This window comes from Mercenaria mercenaria, unplaced genomic scaffold, assembly GCF_021730395.1.
Source record: "Mercenaria mercenaria strain notata unplaced genomic scaffold, MADL_Memer_1 contig_1766, whole genome shotgun sequence".
NCBI lineage: Eukaryota > Metazoa > Mollusca > Bivalvia > Venerida > Veneridae > Mercenaria > Mercenaria mercenaria.
In genome coordinates, this window is record NW_026459768.1 from 2,260 (window position 1) to 25,486 (window position 23,227).

The window sequence follows — 23,227 nt, forward strand, 5'->3', positions numbered from 1 at the left end:
TGCCTAGTTTCTGTTTCGATTCAGCATTTCTTACTGACACGGATTAAATATTCTAAAATAATAATAAAAGTGGTGTGTTAACAGGTAACTTAGCTTTTGGATTTCATTTATTTCGCAACATAGCAGGATTCATTAAAACTCTTTCTTACAGTTATCTGTCTGGCGATTTTGTTCACTTGTGTCTTATAACAATGTAAAAAAAACATTTGGTTACGTTTTGAATTCTAGCCCTTTTGTCTAAATTTTAGATTTAAGTTACCGACTTCACACTTACTGGTACATGCAGGTCGTGTCATGAAATAATGACATACTGACATCCCAGGGGAGAACGGGTGATACGATTATTGTTTGTGTGTATATATCACTGGCTGTTATTTATATATTTCTTTCAATAGCGGAATGTATATCACATAAAAGAATACAAGCTTCATGCATAAATTAATTGTTAAACTGAAAACGAAAGTAGGGTGTTTATACACCGTCATTATTTGTCACCGACTACGGGTGAATTTTTTACTGCATGATATTCAACTCTACCTGGTTACTCTATTCATATTTAAACTGGAAGACTTAGTACAAAAACTGTACCAGTTTAAACACTAAACAAATGCGCTTTTAAATCATTTTCTTTTTACAAACGCTGTATGTAGTCATTTATCATTTTATTTTCTAAGCCCTAGGGAGGGAGGACTCCATATAAACATACGTTTTCAGACTAATGATTTAGCTGAATATAGCTATAATATAAATTGGCGTTTTTTTCAACAGGGAACCAACATTGCATTCCTTAAGTATAATTATTGTAAGTTGAAACAAATAACTAACACAAATGCAATAATTTCGATCGTTTCAATATACAATATATCAGGGAAATAGGAAATATGTAGGCAGTGGAAATTATAATACAAACATCATATATTTATATAAATCGACAGTCTATAGTTGAGTATCACATGACCGGTACTCAACCTTCTTATACTGGGATAATAAGTAAACAAAAAGCAACTTTTGAAACTTTGAAAATTAATTCCCGATGCCATGTAATAAAACACTTGTTGAATAACTTGCCGGTCAATAATCAAAACTATCATCCTTCGATCCTTCGGACATCGGGAAATAGTTTTGACTATTTGAGAACGAGGGACAATAGTTTTGACTTTTACCAGCATGTCACTCGATGGATCGTTTGGTTTTTTACCATTGCTCAGTCTAATAGAATGATGTGACGTTTTTTTATGCCCCCACATGGGGAGGTCATATAGCGTTGCTGCCGTCCGTACGTCTTTACGTCGGTCCATCCAGAAATGTTTTGCCCATTCTCCCACAATTTTAGCCTGATTTGCTTCAAACTTCATGTATGAACTAGCTTGATGTGCAGATGACCATAAAGGAAGGAACTTTTGGTGTGACTATTTTTACCGCCGTTATGGTCCTTTGATATAGAATATAAAGAAAAAGTATTGTATTTTCATCTTCTCAAACATTATCCAAATGATATGCTTGAAAGTTTCACAGATGAAGGACGTTGATGTGAAGATGACCACTTTTCTATTTCTTCTGCGACTATTTTTTTCTAGAAAGAATTATGGCTCTTTCTGTATTTCAGAAATTTTGAATGGATTCAAAGTTGCTCAGATGCACAACCTTATCTGAATACAATTTGCCTCAAACTTTTAGTCGAACATCCTTCGTGTGATGATGGTTTGCACTAAAACTTTGCTATTTAGAGATTTGTGCATGTTGGGGCATCCGTGTCCTATGGACAAAATTCCAGTTTTATATATTTTAAATCATATGTCATGTACTGATTTATTATAAAAAAAAGCATATTTATGTTGGTGTATCATTTGTTTAGATTTTAGAATATCTGCCACCATCAGATATGTCAAGAACAATAAAAGAACTCATAACGGAGGAATTTTTGACATGTAACATTTGCATGGGTGAATTTCAAAATCCAAAAATACTCAAATGTCTGCATACCTTTTGTGAAGAATGTATACTGTCAACCATTCGTCATCAAAGATTAAACTCGGCGGATGATATCTCATGTCCTGTTTGTCGAACAAGAATCGAAACAAATTCGTATGATGAGTTGAATCTTCAAACAAATTATCCTGTCCAGAATTTATTAGAGATGATACAGGTAACACGATATCTTTTCTCTTTTTTTTCATATTTCATTGCAGAGCGAAACGAATGTATTGTTATATTTTCATCATTAACTACTATGATAACTGCCCAACAACAGTTGCCTGGTAACTTTTTGCTACCACGTCAATGGTTTGACAACGAAAATTGGCCCCACCGATAAAATAGTGATAAAAAAAACGCATATTAACGAGAGTAGCCTATTATTTTCTATGTTACTGTTTGCCACGAACCTTTGCTGTTTTTTAGCCCACCATCATCAGATAGTGGGCTATTTAAATCACTCTGCGTCCGTGGTCCGTCGTCCTTCCGTCCGTCCGTCCGTTAACAATTTCTCGTTATCGCATCTCCTCAGAAACTACCAGGGGATTTTGACCAAACTTTGTCAGAATGATGTATTGGTACCCTAGTTGTGTCCGTCTGAAAATAGACGGTTCAAAAATTTTTGAAGGGTTTAGGGCCTTTGTTTATTTCTAAAATTTAATAGATTTATATGGGAAAAACTTTGAAAATCTTTTTTGTCCAAAAACACAGAGTGGGGTTTGATATTTGGTATGACCATCTTTAAGGTCCTCTCCAAGTGATTCAAATTTTTCCCCTGGGGTCAACATGGCCCCCCCCCGGGGGGTCACATGGTTTATTAGACTTTTTAAAAAAATTTAAAAAACCCTCTTGTTAAAACCCCAAGGGGGCGGGGTTTATTTTTGATGTGACACATCTGGGTGGTTTTCCTAAGATTTTTAAATTTTCCCCCCGGGGTCAAATTGGCCCCCCCCCGGGGGGGGTCACAGGGTTTTTACAAGACTTTTTTGGGGGAAAAAAATTTTGAAATTTTTTGCCCAAACCACAAAGCCTGGGGCTTTGATTTGTAATGTGCATTCTATGGTTCTTCCCAATTTTGTTCAAATTATCCCCCAAGGCCAAATAGGGCCCCCGCCCGGGGCCATGGTTTAAGACTTGTATAGGAAAGCTTTAAAATCTTCTTGTCAATAACCTAACATTCAGTTTTGGACCACTGTATTTTTTGAGTGGAAAGAAATCTTGACAGGGTTTGCCCTTTGATTTTGACCTGGCCCTACTTTCACTTTTCGCGCTACCCTTTCAAATTTGGACCACGTGCATATTTTTGTGTACTAAAAAAAATTTTTGACCATGACATGCCCAAACCCTATTTTCACTTTTTGAATGTACGGCTTCAAATTTGGACCACATGTGTTTGGTTTGAAATAAAATTTGACCTTGATTTTGACCTAGTGACCTATTTTCACATTTCTGCGCTAAGCCTTCAAATTTGGCCCAGGCTGTTTTGTGTACTAAAAAAAAATTTTGACCATGACTTTGACCCTAGTGCCTACTTTACATTTTTAAATGACAGGCTTAAAATTTGGACCAATGATATTTTCGTTTTCTGAAAAAAATTTTGACCTTGTTTTTGGGGCCCTTTTAGGACCTATTTTTAATTTCTAAAGCTACAGTCTTCAAATTTGGTTTGGCCCACTGCATGTACCGAAAAAAACCTTTACCTTTACTTTTGACCTGTGCCCACATTCCTTTTTTTGAATTTACAGGCTTCAAATTTGGACCACTGCATAGTTCTGTGTTTCCGAAAAAAATTTGCCCTTAAATTTTGTTTAGTGACCACTTTAAATTTCCCGGTACGTCTTCGAATTTGGACACATGCATGTACCAACAACCTTGCCCTTTTTACATTGCCCCTAGTACCTAATTAAATTTTGAAGGTCGGTTTCTTTTTGGGGCCAATGCTTTTTTTGTGTTCCCGAAAAAAATTTGACCATGATTTTGCCCTAGTGACCTTTTTCACTTTTCGAGCTCACCTTAAAATTTTTAAAAAATTGCATGTTTTGGTACCGAAAGAATTTTGACCTTAAGATTGCCCTAGTGACCTATTTTCACATTTCTTAGTACGGCTTCAAATTTAGCGACCAATCTAGTTGGGTTTTCCCCCGAAAAATTTTGCCCTTTGACATTGACCTGTGACCTATTTTCACATTTTGAAGGTACAGGCTTTTATTTGGACCACAGATAGTTCTGTGTTCAGAAATAAAATTTGCCCTTTTTGTTTTTCCCTAGTGACCCTTTTTCCATTCTCGGCTACAGTCTTCAAATTTGGAAAATTTGATAGTTTTGTGTCCCCAAAATGAACTTTACCTTAATTTTGCCCTAGTACCTACTTTAAATTTTCTGTAGCTCGGGCTAAAATTTTAGACTACATGATAGGATTGTTACCGAAAAAAACTTTGACCTTGAATTGCCAGTACCTACTTTCCATTTTTGAAGGTTTTGGGTTTTAAAAATTTGGCCACATCATAGATTTGTTTTGAAGTGTATTTGGCCTTGATTTGGCCCCAGGCCCTACTTCACATTTCTCAAGCTACCCCTTCAAATCTGGACCATTTGCATAGTTTTGTATACCGAAAAAAATTTTAACCTTAAGATTGCCCTGGGGCCCTTTTTCAAATTCTCAAAAAAACACCCCGTCCAAAATTGAATAGGGGCCCTTTTTTTATCTGTAGTTAAATGCAGGTATTGCATCTCTTTTTGTAATTTTTTTAGTTTTTGAGGTAAATGTCAGATTTCACGCAAAAAAAATACCTTATTTTTTTCTGTATTTATAACTAAATTTCCTTAAATTTCATTAAATTCTGTTCAGTTAAGAAAGTTATTTTTTAAATTTCATTAATTTTTTTTTTTTCCCCAAAAACCACTTAAGGGGCCTCAAATTGTAAATTTTTAAATTTCCCGCCCAAAGTAGTTGTTTTTCCCGGCTATATCGGAATCCCGTGAAAATGAAAATAGTCAAGCTCGGCTTAGCCGTGAATCCCAGAAATTTAGTTTTTGGCGGGACATATTTTTTTAAAAGACTTGGATGATACCCTTGCGACACCACCTTCCATTTATGGGAAATCTATGTCTAAATTATTTTCTTGCTAAAAATTTAGTCGAGGAGGAAAGGGAAATTATTTGTTAGATTTTTGTTTTTTTTTGCTAGTTTCGGATGTCAGGATGATTTAAAAAAAAAATTTTTTCAGATTTGAAAATTATTTCAAAAAGGGGAAATCTAAAATGTTTCATTTATATAAGATAAAAATTTTTGTACTAAATTTTTGTAACAAATTTTAAAAGTACTTTTTTTCAAAAAATTTAGTCAAAATTTTTTTAATTAGGGAAGCCATTCTGATTGTATGGTTTGTAAAATCAATGGCAAGTCTTCCCCATGTTTTATATATTATTGAAATTGAAATTGTGTGACATCTTTGCAACAATACAAGCCGTTTTAGTGTAGGGGATTAGTATTATATGGATGCCAATAATATAACGTTTTTTTTTTTTTTTTTTTTTTTTTTTTTTTTACATTGAATTTTTTTAATTTGTAGTTGTAAATAATGGCTCATTTTATTTTCCTATCTATAATTTTTCCTATAACTTTTCATATCATTTAATTTAATTTTATCTTTTAAGAAAGAAATCTTTAATAATGGAAGTAAAAGTGACTTTTTTAAATCATGTACTTTTTTGAACAGTAGCCATATATTTTGTAAAGTAGCACATTATTTAGGGACCTAGGGAGGTATGGTTTTCCCAAAGGAGCAGTTTTACCCCTGATTATTTTTTTTGCTTGGTGCTTACCTATGTTATTATTTTGCTTCTTCCGCCAGCCCCGGATTTTTCCTGGTGATGTCAAAACCCAAAGTAAAATCCCCGGGGTTTTATTTGTCTTCACTCGCCTGGTGTAAATTTTCCCAGCGCAGATTTGCCCAGGTTTTGTGCCGTAAAACCGAAAAGACGATGATTTTTTTTTTCCTCTGAATAGCCGGGGATAAATCCCCTTCCCCCATGGGAGCCAACACGGAAATAAAACGTATTCAGGGTTTAAAAGGGACTGTATTTTGAATTTAAAAAACTTGTTTTGTTTGTGTACAAAAAGTTCCAATTACATTAAAGCCCGGTCAGTCGATTAAAAGGACTATCAAACTTTTGTATCTAGAGATACTGAACTTTCTTTTTTTTTTTTTTCTTTTTTATAACATTTTTTTTTTTTTTAATCTATTCATTTTTTTAATAATCATTTTTGAAAATAAATTTAAAATTTTGTAAAGGGTTTTTGTTGGTTTTTGTGGTTTGTCGCCGGTACGGCCACTGTCACAATGGGGGGGGGAGGGGTTGGTCGCCCAACACAGTAGCTTTTCGAACATTTTAAACCCTTTTAATGCAGCAATAATTTGAAAATTCCTCTTGTTTTTTTTCTATGGTAACATATAATAGTTTTTTCTTTTTTCAGAGTGAGTCTTACCTCAGACAAAAAAGCAGACCCTTGCTTCAGCTAACCAGCTTTGGGGTCCAGACGATAGACAGTTGCATCGAACTGGATTGGGGGTGAGTTCGTTTTTTTATTTTTCTTTTGGGTTTTTTTTGGGTCCTTTGTTACCCTTCAATATCGTTTGAGAGTGATGCCTTGACAAGGAGAGTTATCCTACTCACTTTTAAATTGTGGTCGCCCACTTCCCCGTGATCCTTTTTGTATTGGTATTTGTAACATACCGTACAGTTTTTTTTTTTAATTTGTGTGTGTTAAAAAAGCTTGTTTATCATATTTTTAAAAACCTACCTTATTTTTAGTGCTACACTTTGGGTTATACCTATATTTTATTTAGGATAAAACACTTTGATTTTTTTTTGTTTTTGTTAATAAATTTTTAAACCCCAGTTAATTTGTTTGATATTTGAAAAGGGCTAAGGTATTGTTACACCCTCTGTCACTGTACTTTGTTGTTTGTTGCCTATGAAAACCTGATTGACAATAGTATTTTTCCCAAACTTAGTGAAATTTTTTAGTGAGGACGTTTTGTGTAGAATAGTAAGTATAGATTTTGTTTTGGTTCAGGGGAAAACTGAGAGCCTTGTGTAAACTAGTGTAGTCGTTTTTCCTCACGTTTGTTTAACTATGTCTCGGGTTAAGAGCTGTGATGTAGTGTTAAAGTGTTAACGTAGTGTAATAGACTGTGTAGTGGTTAAACAAAGGGTAGGAAAGGGTTAGGTTATAAAGGGAGATGATTTTAGAACTTTTTTAAGGAAACGGGCTGGGAAACGTGAGGAAAACATAGTAATTAGGGGCAAAAAAGATAGTTAGGGCAGAGAAATTTAAAGAGCAGAGGCAAAAAAGATAGGTTAAAACAAGAAGATTAAATTTAGAGTTAAAAGCTGGGTTTTCGAAAAAAAAGATAGAATTGAAAAACAAAGTATTTTAAAAGCAAGAGATTAAGATAAAAAACAGAAGAGAAAGAAAAGGGAAAAAGGTTAGAAGAGTGGGGAAAGATAGAGTTGAAGTTAGGTTGCGAAAAAAAAGATAGAATATGAACGAGTAGTGCTTAGAGGCTGAAAAGGGAAAAAGTTAGATTTAGAACGTAAGTTAGAACTAGATAATTTAGAAATGGAAAAGGAAAAAGAAATTTTTAGTAGGAAGTTAGAAACAGAAAGGAGGGGGAAGGGGGAAAAAAAAATGGGAAAAATTAAAACAGAGCATAATTTTAAGCAGACTTAGAAAAGTGAGTAAAAAAAAAAAGGAAAGGGTTTTTAAAGATGTCCCTTTGAGGGAAAAAATTTGTTCCAGGATGCGTACTTGAATGTTACGAAACGTACGCGTTGGCGGGTTGGGGATAAAAGAGATAGGGTCATTTAACTTACCGTTCCTTCAAAAAAAGGGTACGGCAAAGAGGTTTTTTGATGGTTTTCCGTTGGAAGATGGGAAGGTTTTGATAAACTAAAACCCGTTTTGCTACGTCATTTCAAAATCCTACGAGGCTATAGAAAAAGTTTAAACTGAGAGGCCTGTGAATGAGACCTTTGTGATGTTTTACCCAGAAAAGAGTTTTTAGATGGTTGGCTTAGACTGAGAAAGGGTAGAAAAAAGTAAAAGGGTTTTTAGATTTTTTTTCTTAGGCCCAAATTTTTAGATGTATGTAAAGAGAACTTCCCAGAATTTGAGTAGTAAAAATTTTAGTTAAAGTAAGGATGTAGCAGAAGACAGTTTTGTTTGCAAGACTCGGGGGGGCCCCAAGTATGTTGAATCAAACCCAAAAAGGGGACCGGAGCTAAAAACCTATAAAATACCTCAAGACACTACCCCTGTAGTCGTAATGTGGCACTAGTAAAGAGGTAGTAGCAATGTTGAAATAGAGGTAGGGGTTATAAACCCCTTTGGGTTTACTGAAGTTTTATAATTGGTCAAATGGGGATAGTTCATATTACTGCGGAATGGAAGTACGGCGGAAAACATGCTAATGCAGCAGCGGGTTTTAAAAGTAGAGGGGGGGGAACGGGGAAATAGTAAAGGGGGAAATAGAAAAAAGTAAGGAAAGAAAATAGAGGTAGGGCCGGGCGATCTAGGAGAAAGGGGTTTAGAGAAAAAATAGAGATAGAGATGGGAGTAAGTCAAGTAGGTCGAGGTAAAAAAGCATTAAGAACTAAGTGATGTTGAGGGTTAGGTATGCTTTTTAAATACTGTCCCCACAAAACCCGGGGGACTTTAATGGTGGATGTAATCCTATGCGGGTTTCAGGGTTTTACATGTGTGATAGTGAAAAGGGGTTAGTAGAAGCAAATCGTTTTTAGAGAAAAACCCTGATGAATACATAATGGGAGTGAACAGGGTAGATGTAGCTAGAATAGATATTGATTTTTCGTATTTCAAGGGAGTAGAGGCGTTTGGTTTAGATAATCCTACAATGATTTATAATTGGTAATGTAGAGGGAGCTTGAACTCTTTAGTAGTTTGCGTCAGCAGTAGAAAAAATAGGGGGCAAGCCAAAATTAAGAAAACAAATAAAGCTTAAATTTTTGTCTCGATTTTAGATATAAGAGGGAATTCTTTGAAAGCAACAGAAAGATGCCCCGTTAATTTGTGTAGAAAGAAGGGGGAAGGGACGATTAAACATGTAGAGGGAAAGGTTTAGTTAGGTTTGGATAAGGAATAGATTTTTATATGAGATATACCGCCCGAATTTTTTGACAAAAAGGGCATTGTTGTACTAATGTCTTAGAGAAACTGTGTGAAAGTTTTCACGATTGTTACTGTCGGGCCTTTATATAAGGGGAAAAAAAAATATAGGGTATTTGGCGAATTTTTCTGGCCAAATAATGGAGAGGTTGGAGGGGCTGTCATCATGTAGTATTTTTCAAGTATATAGCTAAAGGGTTTGAGTAATAAAATTCCGTTAGGAAAAAGCCTTTGATTATACTCCGTTTAGAGAGTTGCCGTCGTATCGTTGGTCCATCAACCTTGACTGTAGGAAAAACAGGAATTTTATATGGTAATTATGTACTAGTATCCAGAACTATTAAGCATACTAGTTTGAAAAGAGAAGTAGCGAGGATTGTAGAATGTCTAATTAGGAGTGCCAGAGGAAAAAATTACCGATTGTGGTCGCAGTTTTTACTCAGACCTTATGGCAGAAGTTAGTAGGTTATTTTCATTAGGCAGTTAACACAACACCGTTTAACCCCCTGTGTAATGGTTTTAGGAAGAAAATTTAACGGTTTTGTTTAAAGCAGATGTTTTAAGGTATGTGTGGAGGACCTAGAGTTGGGATAGGTATTTGAATGTATGTTGTTTGCACCTGAAGTTCCGCAAGAAAATTTGGGATTTTCTCCCTTTGGTTACTTTACGGAAAGAACAAACGGGACCGATAAAAATGTGCTAAAGTTTTGGGGTGGTAAGCGGGAAAGATGAGGGTTTTTAAAACATTTCCCTATGTTATGGGTTTGCAAAAAAATTGGGGGATACGGTAAGAAGTCGCAACGTTTTCAAAAGTAGTGCTAGATACAGAAGTATTACAATAGGAAGCTAGAGATAGGGGGTTTAAGGCAGGTAGTAAGGTACTTGATTGGTTTCCTACGAAAAAATAATAAGTTTTTGTTCATTGGAAAGGGCCTTAGTGTATGAGGTAGAAAAAGATAATTTTGGATAGATGTAGACGGAAAGTTGAAAAGTTCATCAAACAGCTGAAACTTTCTGTGAAAGGAAGGATGAAGTAAAGTTATACCAAAAGGGTATTTAAGTAAGTGGAGCAAATTTTAGGGAGGGCAGAAGATTGGGCCCATTGATCCAATAAGGTGAGGTTTCGAGTAGAGTAAAAAGGATTAATTTTGTGTCCTAAAGCAGGGTACAGAAAAACAAAAAAATAGAGATAAAACCCGGGGTTACCATAAATGTAAACGGAAGTAGTAGATTTTTTAACAAATTTTCAAAGTATTTAAGATATTTTTTTTGTATCGTACTTCTATTGATACTTTTTAAATTTACTCAAAAGTGGGCGCCATTGCAGTCCCCACAGATTTTTTACGAAAAAGGGTCAGCCAAATTTGTGGGGGGTGAAAGTCAGAAAAAGGGTTTCCACTTTTAAGGTGCTTAATGGGTCCGCCTATTTTGAAGTTGCCAGATTTAGATAAGGACTTTTATATTGGAAATAGATGTAATTAGGTTTGGCTCAGTATTGCTTCAGGGAAAAGGTGGAGGGGAAAACCTGTGGTATGCTAGTAGAAAATTGCTAAGGAGCAAAAATACTCAGTGATAGAGAAAGGGGGGGTTTACGAAGTATGGGCGTGCTAATTTTTACGGTATTTGTTTGGGAAGGACTTTGTATTAGAGACAGATCATCGCCGTCCTTTTTGAATAAAAACGAAAATTTGCAACTCCCGGGTGATGAGATGGGGGGTTGGCTTTCAGCCTTTTAAACAGTATTAGAGCAATTCCTGGTAAGAAAATGTAGGCGCAGATTTTTTTGGTAGAGTGTAGGAGGTGGCTATATTATTGATGTACAGATAGTCAGTGTGGTTTTTCTTTTTGTGTTTGCTATTTTCAGTATGTCTTTGCTTTTAAAAAAAGAAAATTATAAATTTTTTTTAAGGGGGGGCGTGTGTCACAAAATTGAATAGGGCCTTTTTTTTCTGTAGTGAAAACAGGTATTGCATCTCTTTTTGAAATTTTGAGTTTTTTGAGGAAAAGCAGATTTCACGCATGAAATACCTTTTTTATATTTTTTTTGTATTTTATAAAAAATTTTTCCCTGTAAAATTTTATTAAATTTGTTTCATAATAAAAAAGGTTTTATATTTTTAAAAATTCGTAATTTAATTTTTTATCCCCCCAAACCCCTAAAGGGCCCCAAATTGTCAATTTAAATTTCCGCCAAAGTAGTTAGATTTCCCGGGTATATCGGAATCCCCGGGAAATTTACAAAGTCATAGCTCCGGCTTACCGGGGTCCCATGAAATTGTATTTGGCGGGGCATTTTCCTTTAAAAAAGACTGGCTAGATATGCCCCTTTCGCAACCACCTTTCCCCTTATAGCGAACATGTCTGAATTATTTTCTTTTAGAAATTTATGCTCGTCGAGGTAAGAAATTTATTTGTTAGTTTTTATGATTTTTTAGTTTCGGTTGTCAGGTGTTTTTTAAATTTTCAGACTTTTGTAAAATTTTTTCGAAAGGGAATCTAAAGTTTCATTTATAAGATGTAAAATTTTTACTGAAATTATTGTATATTTTGTAAATAAAGTGTGACAGTCTATTGATACCTACAAGTCCGTTTTAGTGTTTTGGCATTAGATATTATAATGCCAACTATCATATAACGTTGATTTTTATTGAATTTTGTTAAATTTTTAGTTGTAAAAAGGGCAGTTTATCATTTCCGTATTTAATGTTTCCCCATATACTTTTATATCCTTTCATATTTAACTTTTATTTTTAAGTAATAACTTTTGGAATAAAGGAAGAAAAGTACGATTTTTAAAATGTGAGTTTGAAAATTTGTAGACTAATTTTTTATAAGTAGCACGTATTATTTTGGGAGCCCAGGAGGGGATGGTGTACCCAAAGGACAGTTTTTTCCCCGACTTTTTTGTTTGCTATGGTGCTTTCCAATGTTATTTTTTTTAGCTTTTTCCGCCCCGACGATTTTCCTGGGGATGTATAACCCCGGGAAATACAATGCCCGAGGTTTTTCTTTTCTTTACTGCCTGGGGATATTCCCCGCGCAGGCTTTCGTCCCATGGTTTTTGCCGTAAACCGCAAAACGAGATTTTTTTTTATCCTCTGAAATACTCAGGGATGCAATCACTACCCCCATAGGGAGCCCAAACGGAATCAAAGTATTCACGGTTTTTTAAAGGGGCGTATTTTAATTAAAAGCTTGTTTTGTTGGCTACTTAAAATTCCAAATTCCTTTAAAACCCGTTCACGTCAGATTAGAAGGATATCGAACTTTTGTACTAGAGATATGAACTTTCTTTTTTTTTCTTTTCTTATAATCAGTTTTTTTTTTTTTTTATATTTTTTCATTGTTAAAAACCATCTTTGTAATAAATTTGTAAATATTTAAAGGGTGTTGTTTTTTTTTTTCTGGGGCGTCGCCGGTCGGCCCTTTTCCCGTCACAAAATTTATGCAAATGCATAGGTTGTGTAAAAAGAACTTTGCCTTGAAAATTTATTTTAATGCCCCATTTCACTTTCTCAATTTACAGCTTTGAATTTGGACACTGCCAGTGTTGTGTATGGAAAAGAAATTTGACCTTGAGCTAGTCATTTTGTCTTGAAAGGAACACCAAAAAAGGCCTTGATGGGCGCCAAGATCACTCTGTGATTTTTTTTTTTGTTTTTTCTTTTTTCTTTTTTAATGATTTATGATTAAGAAAAAGAGACTGGTTCTATTTAACCCCCCCCCCCCCCCACCCTCATTTTATGCTATATAATATCATCCAAAAAACAATATTTGTCTCATTTATATGAAAAAATAGGGCAATATTCCAGTGTTTTTATTTTTTTTTAGTAGAAAGGGTAAATTTGGAGGGGGCAGCTAGTTGGCGGTGTAGTTTTTGTTCTCGCAAAAATAACCCCCCAAAAACCCCCCCCGGATGTTAAATAGACTAACAGTCTGTTTTAAGACTGTTTAAATCGCGCCTGAGAAAAACCCGACCAGCCTGCGAACAGTCAGTCTATCAGGGTCCATGTTGTTCCTTTTCCCCATTGCAAATTAAAAAACCATAAGCGAAAAGCATGGATCCTGACCGCTGAGCCATTCTAAATTTTGGTTTTGCATAAGGGCAATTAAGCTTCGACATTCAGGTTGTTTTAGGCGACGTTTGTCGAAATGACCTCTTGTATAATAGGTAAAACAGAAAGAAGTTTTTTTGATGTCTCAGTAGAAAAAGGCTTATATGTGTGAAAAAAATTAAATTTTTTTTTTCACATTGAATCATTAAACCGTTGAATAAAATTTTTTAAAATCCCCAGCAAAATCTCAAAAAAGTTCGCGTTAATCATTTTTTTCAACACGTTTTAAAAAATTTAAAGCTAAAAAACCCTCTGAGAAACCCTTTTTCTGAGGAGTTTTGCTCAAATAATCTGTTAAAATTTTTCGTCAATCGTGAGTTTTGATTGCCTGAGCGTTCAAAAGGGGGTTTCCCCCGTATTCTGTATTTTCATTTTGTCTTTATCCCCTTTTTTTTTCTTTGGAAATGATTTTTTTTTTTGATTTTTTTTTCCTTTTTTTTGTAAAGTCTATTGTTACAATTTTTTCACCATTCTTTCAACAGTGGTTTTTCAGTGTTTTCCGTTGCTTCTTTTATGACCCAGCTCACTCCATACCCTTATAATGCTCTCTCCTTTCTATTATACAAAAAAAGGACCTTGGTCGGGAAATCTGTATTTTTAAAATAAGAAGTTCACTTTTCGGATTAAGTTACAAATTGTTTAATTTTAAAAAATTTTTGGAAGCCAAAACTATTTAAATAAAAAACCGGGGCAACGTTTTCTAGATTGGTTTCGATATCTAACTCACGAAAAACAAACGTACAAAAAAAATTACACTATCCATTTTTCATGTTTTTTAATGAAGATTTATTTTAGGGCACCCCACAAAGAAAGTTTTTTAGAATTTACAGAGTAAAAGGGGCTTAAACTTAATAGGGCCAAGCTGTAGCTATTTCTGTAAATATGTTCAATATTGTTAATGAAAAAAGTAGTTTTCAATGAAAAAAAAAAAAGGGCTTTTAAAAAAACCCAAACAAACAAAAAAGGGTTTTTCAAAACAATATTTTTCGAAATTTAACTTAATTGCATAAAAAAGCGTTATAAAACCTATTGGGTTGGGATTTTTTTTTTTTGGGTTGTTTTTTTGTTTGGGGATTTAACCCTTTTTCAACTTATTTCAGGGCAAATTAAAACCCTCAATTTCCGCATTATGTCCATACAAAAATGTTCTTCGGAAAAAATTTCCAAATTCCCAACTAGAAGTATAAAACCCTTTCAACGTTTTTAAAATCAGAAAAATTTCATTTTTTTTGCAATTCCCAATATTAATTTTCTTTTCACCCACTTTTATTTTCTAGGTCTATTTTTCATTATACAAAAATTAGTGGAAATGAATATCTTGAAAAAACAAAAAACCCAAACTGTGGGCGAGTAGCTTTAAGCCAGTATGTAATATACAGCATTTATTAACAAAAGAGGAAAAGTACAATAATATTATACGTTTCATCTGTTAACTAGTTATCTGACATCCATACGATTAAACATCTTTTATGTCTTGTGTATTAACAGGAGAAGAGCCGTTGTGTTTATCTTCAAAGTAACGTAGACGATCTTCAAAATGCTGTTATTGGCTTGAGAAGGGAGCTAACTGAGGTTAATCTTTTTATATAGTAAATGAAAATTTGAATGAAAATTGGACACAATGTTTACTGATAGTGTCGACTTGTTGGCATCAATTTAGTCAAGTTTCGACTACGTCATGTTCACCTGTATCGGACGTGACTTTCATTTTCATGTTATAGAGTATTTTACTATTTTCACTGTATTTTTCATAAATGCATATTTAAGTAAGTTCTGTATTGTTCATTTTCTAAGTCTAAAATTTATTATATTAACAGGAGCAGGGCAACAGCAGTGATCTTGAACGAAATATCGATGAACTTCAAACTACCCTTTCTGACTTGCGAAGGGAGCTAACTGAGGTTAATCTTTTAAAAGCACTTAAACATATTTATATAAAATCTTCAGTAATAAACAAAACTACTGTACTAAATACAAGTTCATATAATGTACTTTCAAAATCGGCTGGAACAAATTAAGAATACTACTTACTTAGAAGTGAAAGTAATTTAAGGTGTATGATGCTGCAGATCGCTCAATTTCGGCGGCATCAGTCTTTGGCGATTTTTTCTAAATGAATTTATTGGTGCAGTTTTATTTTGGTTCAGTTTTAACATTCCAATTAAACTTTGCGCTTTTGCTAACTTAAGGTTAGCTCTAATCTATTTAATTTTAAGCTCCAAACTAAAATTTCTTTGAATAAAGGTAGGGGGAGGGGGTGGCAAGCGACTTAGTTGAATCTTTGTACCTCATCATACATGCATGATACGAATTGCTTTAATCGTCTGCAAAATGTAATACATCACAAAAAATCCGAGGTCTACTTCACACGAAGTACCAGAAGTATAAATCAATTTATACTCATGCTTCCTATAATTTACTATCTTATACTTCTTGTTGCTGGATCTGACTACCATTGTTCATTATGCCAAAGAAAACTAAGATAAGATATAGTTTAAAATGTCTGACCCAATGAGTCAGGAGATATTTGACCCTCCAGGTCAGACGGTTTATTTTATGAACAACGAAGGAGATTAAATGCAATATAAAATCAAATGTTACCAAATTTGGCATAGGTTGGAGATATATATTTGGAGGACAAAGCTAAGCTATTGGCTAATTTCAGGGATTTTTTTTTACAACAGACCTCGACCGCAAACAACGCCTTATTTAACTGCGGTCAACATTAAGACTTGTACAGCATAATAGCTTTGTAACAGAAAATAGTTAATACTGAGTTAGAATAGTGTTTTATAACACGTATGAGGATTTTTAATTAGCAAAACTAATATTCATGTTGGTACTATAATTTATGCACAAAGATTACACTGTATGTGGCAGTAGACGTGCTGTGCGCCCATAAAGTATTAGAAGAAACAACATTGCTTTGAACGTTATGTCCGCATTGGAGGCTGTATCACTGAGAGCAGATAGTACCCATTTTGGTTACATATGTTAAGAAAAGGATTGGGTCCTTCGAACTACCTACCTGCCGAATAAATATTTATATGATTCCCATATCTAGAATTATAGTTACAATTTCTTCACAGTCCGGTGTCGTTTAGTGTACAACTGCAAAGCTGCATGTTTATCGGGCTTGAAAAAAATTATAAGCCAAAAATGCACTTTAGCATGAGCAGATTTTGAATTGACACCTTTTCTCATTTTAATTGATGTTAACTTGTTCAAAGCATAGCTAGGGATTGAATTCACGTTATGGTCATAGAAAGGGTAGACGAGCAGTTCAAAGCACAAAACTTAAAAAATGCATGGTGATATAACACTTTCCAACAATGTACAGGCTTATTTTATTTCTAAGTAAAGTAAAGGACAAAGTTTAGAAGTCCTTTAACTAGATACAAAGACATTTGTTCTATGCTTTGAAAATAAAAAGAAATCTAATACTTTACAGCAACGAAGACGTTGCAGTTATTTACAAAGAAGTAACATGGCACTCCAAGCTAGCACCAGTGACCTCGGAAGAGAGCTTACTGAGGTGAGATATTAGTTACCAAACTTCAAGTTAATGCTTATTGTTTTATGCATCAACTTTGTAATAGTGCATGTCTTCAATTAATCTCATGCGGGAGCGGAATGGAGCAAGGTCTGCGATATCTCTTTGCGGGAAAGCATTACCGACGCAGTTTCGGGTTGATCTCAATAATCTGTCTCAGATTAGCGTAATTGTGAAAGCAGTAAAAGTTTGAATGTCATTTCGGAATTCTGAAACATAGTGAGGTTTCTGTAATAAATACGGTAAAATGTTTTATACAGGACGTGTTTATGTATACGTTTACGTTTGCGTGTATCCTGCGCAACACAAATAAAAAAATAGAGTTGTGCGTGCGTTCGTGCGTGCGTGTTAAGTTACAATAGAGCGCTTAGATTTTAATAGTCGAGTGTGCACATGGTCCACAACAAATCCACTAACACAACAAAGACAGTTTCAGTGCTACTTTACACACATTTGAAGTGTACTACATATTGGTGCTGGTTCAACTTCTGCATATTCTGCATATTTTGAAAGAAAAAATAACTTTTTTTAAAATCCTTACAGAAGAAGAATCTTTGCAATAATCTTCAAATATATAATAACTCACCTTTGGGTCGACATTACTAACTTGCGAATACAACAGGCGGTGGTAAATCTTCATTTTGTTTCAGAATACAGCTAGATTTATTTTCTTTCGGATGTATTGGTATCAAGTAATATGTCATATATACATTACTATACGAAGACGCAGTTTGTTGGGTTGTTTTTACTGTGTAATGACTTTTATCGAATGAATACAAGACATCATGTCTAATTTCATGCCTTTTTACTGAAAGTAAACCAATTTTTTTAGCAAACATAATATCTTTAGTATGTGCATTTTAGTTCAGATTTAACTTCACAATGGTTTTGACATGTTCAGTTGTCATAATACTCTATTATAGTTTATGAAATATCAGTAACAGAACTGGTCAATAAACTATTTTTGATGATTTTTGTGATAAATCGGCTGAAAAAGTAGTGATTTTATTTTTTTTTTTGAGAAAAAAAAAATCAAGAAAGAAATGGTTAACCCTTTTCAATCTATATATACAGTAAAATTAGAATATTTTTTCTGAACACATTTTCAAGAACTTTTTTAAACGGTACACAATATACAACAAACCGGAACAGCCTTAACACTTCTATTTTCCATTTTTTCTGTTCGATTTTATCGTAAACATTGGCTTTTCATATCTTTTATTTATGTCATAGATATTTTTACCAATGGATAATACATTGAAAATTAGAAATATGGATAAAAATCAGATTCATTTATATCTAGTACAAGAAACAGTTGACAAATGAGAAGGGTGTAACTGCAAAACTCAAGGAACAACTAGTTGAAAGGAACCAAACGATTGATAATTTACGCAAAGTTGCTGAGGACACAGAAACCCAGTTATCTGAATTGAAGGTAATTTAGAGAAAATAGGTTAACTTATGGTTGATTATCATACTACATTGGCAAACATTTAGACGGAAATAATTATTTTACATTTAGGTTGTGGTAATAGTTATATGAAAAGAAAAAGTAGCATGAAAAATATCTCTGCTGAAGGAAAGACGATTTTGTTTCTTACTACTGTAACATTAAGGTGTCGTACTATGATGAGTTATCTTTTGTGCTAAGGTTATGCATGAATCTCTATAACTGTAAACCTTTATTCAAGAGCATTTTTAATTTTTACCTAGGTATTTATGTATCATATTATGATCCTGTTTATGATTTTTACGCCAAACTCTTTGTTAAATTTTAACGTTGTCATCATTGACGTCGTTTGACGTTGATGTCACTTCCTTTGTTATGTTTATTTTGAAGTCAGGAGAAGGCTAATGTAGCCGAAACGTTGGTTAAATATAAAGTGACTTGTTTTAAAAAGTTATTGTAGTTTTGTCTACTTTTACTACTTATATTACCTAGGTACAGGGAGACAACCTTTATTCTAGAGCATCGTAAAATTCTTATCTAGGTACAGAAAGGCAACTTTTATTCTAAAGCATCTCTAAATACCTGCCTATGTACAGAAAGACAACCTTTTTATTTAGAGCATCTTTAAATTCTTACTTAGATACAGAAGAATTAACCTTTATTCCAGAGCATCTTCAAATTTTTACCTATGTACAGAATAAAAAAAAATATCTTTATTTTAGAGCACCTTTCAATTCTTTCCTAGGCACAGAAAGACAAACCTTTATTCTAGAGCATCTTTAAATTATTACCTATGTACAGAAAGACAACCCTTTATTCTAGAGCATCTTTAAATTATTACCTATGTACAGAAAGACAAACCTTTATTCTAGAGCATCTTTAAATTATTACCTATGTACAGAAAGACAAACCTTTATTCTAGAGCATCTTTAAATTATTACCTATGTACAGAAAGACAAACCTTTATTCTAGAGCATCTTTAAAATCGCATCTAGTTATAGAAAAACAATCACACCTATATTCTAAAGCATCTTATAATTCTCACCTAGGTACAGAAAGCATGGATGCCGAATCGGTGCATGACATATATAGGCAAATGTTTGTCGAGCTTTTGTCAGGTTTGTATATTTTTATATGAGAGACCTATGAAGACGGCATAATGATTTTGCTTTTCAGTTATATGGCTATTGAGAAGAGCAGTTTCTTTATAAACAGAAAACCTGAATAACTTGTACAACAGAGATAAAACAAAAGTGATTTAATTTACTACTTAATTTGTAATGTAGGCCGGTCATAAAGGTATGTTATTTAAGTATGGACTGAGAACTCAGTACTGTAATAATATATGAAAACAAAATATGCATATGTTTCTTTACCACATGGTGCTTTTTCAGCCGATAGCGGAATATATCTTATAATTTCACAGTGAAAATGTTCAAATATATTTTACGTAGGAACCTACACTTGAAGGCAAAATGATATGAATTGTAACAAAACAATACCGACAATCCTATCAAAAATATACTTTAAATTATAGAAAAAAAATTCTGACACGAATATGAATATAAACGCCACTTCATATTAAGATGTTATTAAAATCTATAAATAACTTATTGCTAACAAATATATTGTCCTACCGTAATGTCGTAATTGTTTCGCAAGTAAATTGGTTAAGTCTTCGTGTTTGAATTTTAAAAAGACTGTTTGTCTTAAATATGTTAAAGATGAAATGAAAAAAAATCACTATTGATAGTTCTCACTAATCTTACCCAGCAACAAGCAAATACCACCTACATATTCATAGATATTTGTAGACATAATACAGTAATGAAAGGGACGAAGAATATCGAGTTTATAGTTTATAATCAACACAACGGCAGCCAATCATGAGATGCAGGTGTTTTATAAGTTTGAAGTAGTGTCTGCTGAATTGCATACTATTAATATGAAATTTATCGAGACAATTTTCTACAAATTAATAATAACAACGACCAAATGGGCTTATTGTGATGTACCTCTTCAAGCTCAGTTCAAAGGAACACGTCCCATGTAAAGACAATATATTCAAAACAGTGAATCGACAGAGTAAAACATTTTCGAGTGCATCATTGCTTGCTTAACAATGTGGTTTCTATAACAACATGTTAAATGTATGACAAAAACGCAGGTCATGAAAAAATAATGACACCTACAACATAATAATTCATATTGAAAGCAATGTAGAAGATGTCCACGTCAGTCCAAACCTCTGTCACAAAAGGTATATCCAGCAATGAAGTAGTAAATTATACAACAACAAGTGGATCCTGTGATTACTTTTAAAATACAAGAAGTGTTTCATGAAACTTATTGATAGAACATTTTCTTTTAAAATGTGATTGAAAGCACAGGGATTCTGCATAAATCCTTTTTATAGGCAGCGGGCAAAATGGCCATTTAATTGTGTTGCTACAGCCAAATATATGGTTATTGTGTCAACTATGTTAACAGATTATACTTAACAGTTGTCCAAGGTTGATGCATATTTAAATCGCTTAAATTGTCTTGTTTGATTTGTACAATATATTCAGGGAATTGATAGTTATAAATGAGAGTATGACAGAAAAAGAGTTCTGTCAGAGCTGATAGTGTTCGACGCGATTAGTGTCACGAAACTGCATACAGGGTTTTTGCTTAAAAATAATTTTCGTATAAGAAAGTACGAAAAGGAAACCATGGTTTCAAATATGTAAGTTCCGGTAATACGAACGTGTTCTGGAAACTATGCAATTTTTAGCCTCCCCTATTCATTTTGTTGAAAAATTGAAGTGACATATTACAGGCATATCTTTTTTGAATTTTAATTACCACATTTTAACAAGCAACTCAATTCCAGCACATTTTTTTTAACAAATTCAGAAATCGCCTTTTAATTTTTATACTTCTATTATCGTGTATCACTATGTTGCTTTTTAAGGTGAGTGTTAGCTGGCTGCCCAAATGGTTTCAAAGAAAGCGGGAAGAAACGAAGAGAAGTTAAATGTATTAACAGGTACTTCTTTCTAAGGTTTTAACAAGAAATTTACAAAGTACGTAATTAAGATATTATATGGTAAATTATTATAAATGTATAATGTAACTTTTTACAACTACAGAATAGGTAAACATAATATAACTCTCAAAACTGTTTTTGTTGCAGTAGTCTCGGATATGCAAGCATGCTCAGCGTTGTGATGATGAAGGAAATTATCCTTCGACAAGACTTCATTATACCATCAAGCTAGAAATCATAAAAGGATGGTGATGATAATTCTTTGGAGGAATTTACACATTGCAAATGACTGCAAACAACTTCATACATTTTTTTCTGGAAGTAACTGCCAACTTCACTGCATATACCAAAAGTGGAGGGTGAACACGTTCAGGCATCTTTACAGAACAAAAGAACTAAAATGTAGTTAGTTATTTTGCGAGTATCTTAAGATTTACAGATTTAGCATAAGCTTTTGATAATGTTTCACAATTTCAACAAAATTAAACTTTGCCGTCTTATTACTTCTCTCATTCATCTTTTTTTGCCATTTTTGAAAAGTTAAAAGAGCGCGTAGTATTGGTGTGATATTAATAATGTATGAAGATCCTTAGGATGCATAAAATGTGACCAAGCAAAATGATAGCAGACTCGGGTTGATGGAGTCCGTTCATGAAAAGTAATGGAATGTGAAACACCTCTCGGCCCCATTTTCCAGTAAAAAATAAATGATATAGATTCGTTTTCTAGATCACAATGTTATGTATTTTTTTATCTATTTTCTAAATGGGGTGCGAAAGTAAAATGAATGAAAATATACTTTTGCGTGATTAGATATTTTTGAAATTTTGACTTGTTATTATCAACATGCTGATCTAAATATGTGTTTAGTTTGAAAATAGTACTTTCTGTTCTTTTCAAAATGGTTGTAAAATAACAAATGACAGTTTAGTACATCTTAGTAATTTTATTATATTGTCATTACTCTGTTTGTTGTTATATTGACAGATTTGATTGTATATGAATAATACTCAGTTTGATGCATTGTTGTATTGGTTTACTTTTACAGGCATGTATTTAAAATATTCTGCAGTGTATAGCCTTCATGTTTATTTAATCATTTTCGCTTTTATGTATTATTAATTTTAGATAATCCCATACTTTTATTCCTAGGAGGAACTTTTAATTCAGTAAATCTGTTAGCCTTATTGTGAAATAAAACTTCACTAACTGATGAATGGACTTGAAATACAGCGACAGTTAATTGTATAATATATCACTAGATTCTTATCTTCTCATAACTTAAATCTTTTAACATACTATTTTCAGTAACAGTTTTATTCACCTCAGTCTGAATTTCATTCCAATTTTGTCTGAGCGTAAATGGTTATTGTGATTAGTTGCAGGTTTTTATATATTAAACCAGATAATGCTGTTATACAAAACCTGCCTTTTCAGGAATAGCGTACTGCACCGAGTCATATTGTGAACGTATATCTGTCTGTCAAATACATATTACATGAGGGACCCAAACAAATATTTGTATTAATTTTGTTTGTTTTTTTGTCCAGAGTTCTGGTGACAGAAATGATCTGCCAATCTAAGTATAGACAATCGCTTTTTTGCTGCCAGATGTGCTTCTCTTGAACGATTTAAGTCAGTCAAAATATTCATTCTATTGCTTAGGGGCTAAATGTTTATGTCCGGCAGTTTTTAGCACATGATTCTCTATTGTTATTGAGTTTAAAAAATGTTAATGGCTGCGCCGAACACAGTCTCAGTAAAGATTGATCAAAACCTACACAAACAAACACCTACACCACAAAATCATTCCATGTAATATCAAGCAGGCTGATAAAACAGGTGTCTTTTATAATTGAATCCCTCTCTTGAGAAGGCTGGAACTACTCTCACTCGGTTGCTGCATGTTCTT

At 33.4% G+C, this 23,227-nt stretch overlaps 1 protein-coding gene across 1 annotated transcript; it reads left to right on the forward strand.

Annotated features, from left to right (window-relative positions):
* Positions 1-14,145: 14,145 nt before the first annotated feature.
* Positions 14,146-22,528, forward strand: LOC128545944 (uncharacterized). The gene is made up of 8 exons (XM_045345606.2): positions 14,146-14,157; positions 14,770-14,853; positions 15,099-15,182; positions 16,733-16,816; positions 18,138-18,269; positions 19,334-19,402; positions 21,241-21,315; positions 21,463-22,528. Exons 4-7 carry the CDS (start codon positions 16,769-16,771, stop codon positions 21,301-21,303), a joined length of 312 nt encoding a protein of 103 aa, XP_045201541.2. The 5' UTR covers positions 14,146-14,157; positions 14,770-14,853; positions 15,099-15,182; positions 16,733-16,768; the 3' UTR covers positions 21,304-21,315; positions 21,463-22,528.
* The last annotated feature ends 699 nt before the right edge of the window (positions 22,529-23,227 follow it).

Bases quoted from the DNA above. Each gene is read 5' to 3' on its own strand.
- LOC128545944 (XM_045345606.2), top strand. From the start codon at position 16,769: ATGGCACTCCAAGCTAGCACCAGTGACCTCGGAAGAGAGCTTACTGAG. The intron at 18,270-19,333 runs GTAATTTAGAGA...ATTCTCACCTAG, and splicing joins CCCAGTTATCTGAATTGAAG to GTACAGAAAGCATGGATGCC. The intron at 19,403-21,240 runs GTTTGTATATTT...TTGCTTTTTAAG, and splicing joins GTTTGTCGAGCTTTTGTCAG to GTGAGTGTTAGCTGGCTGCC.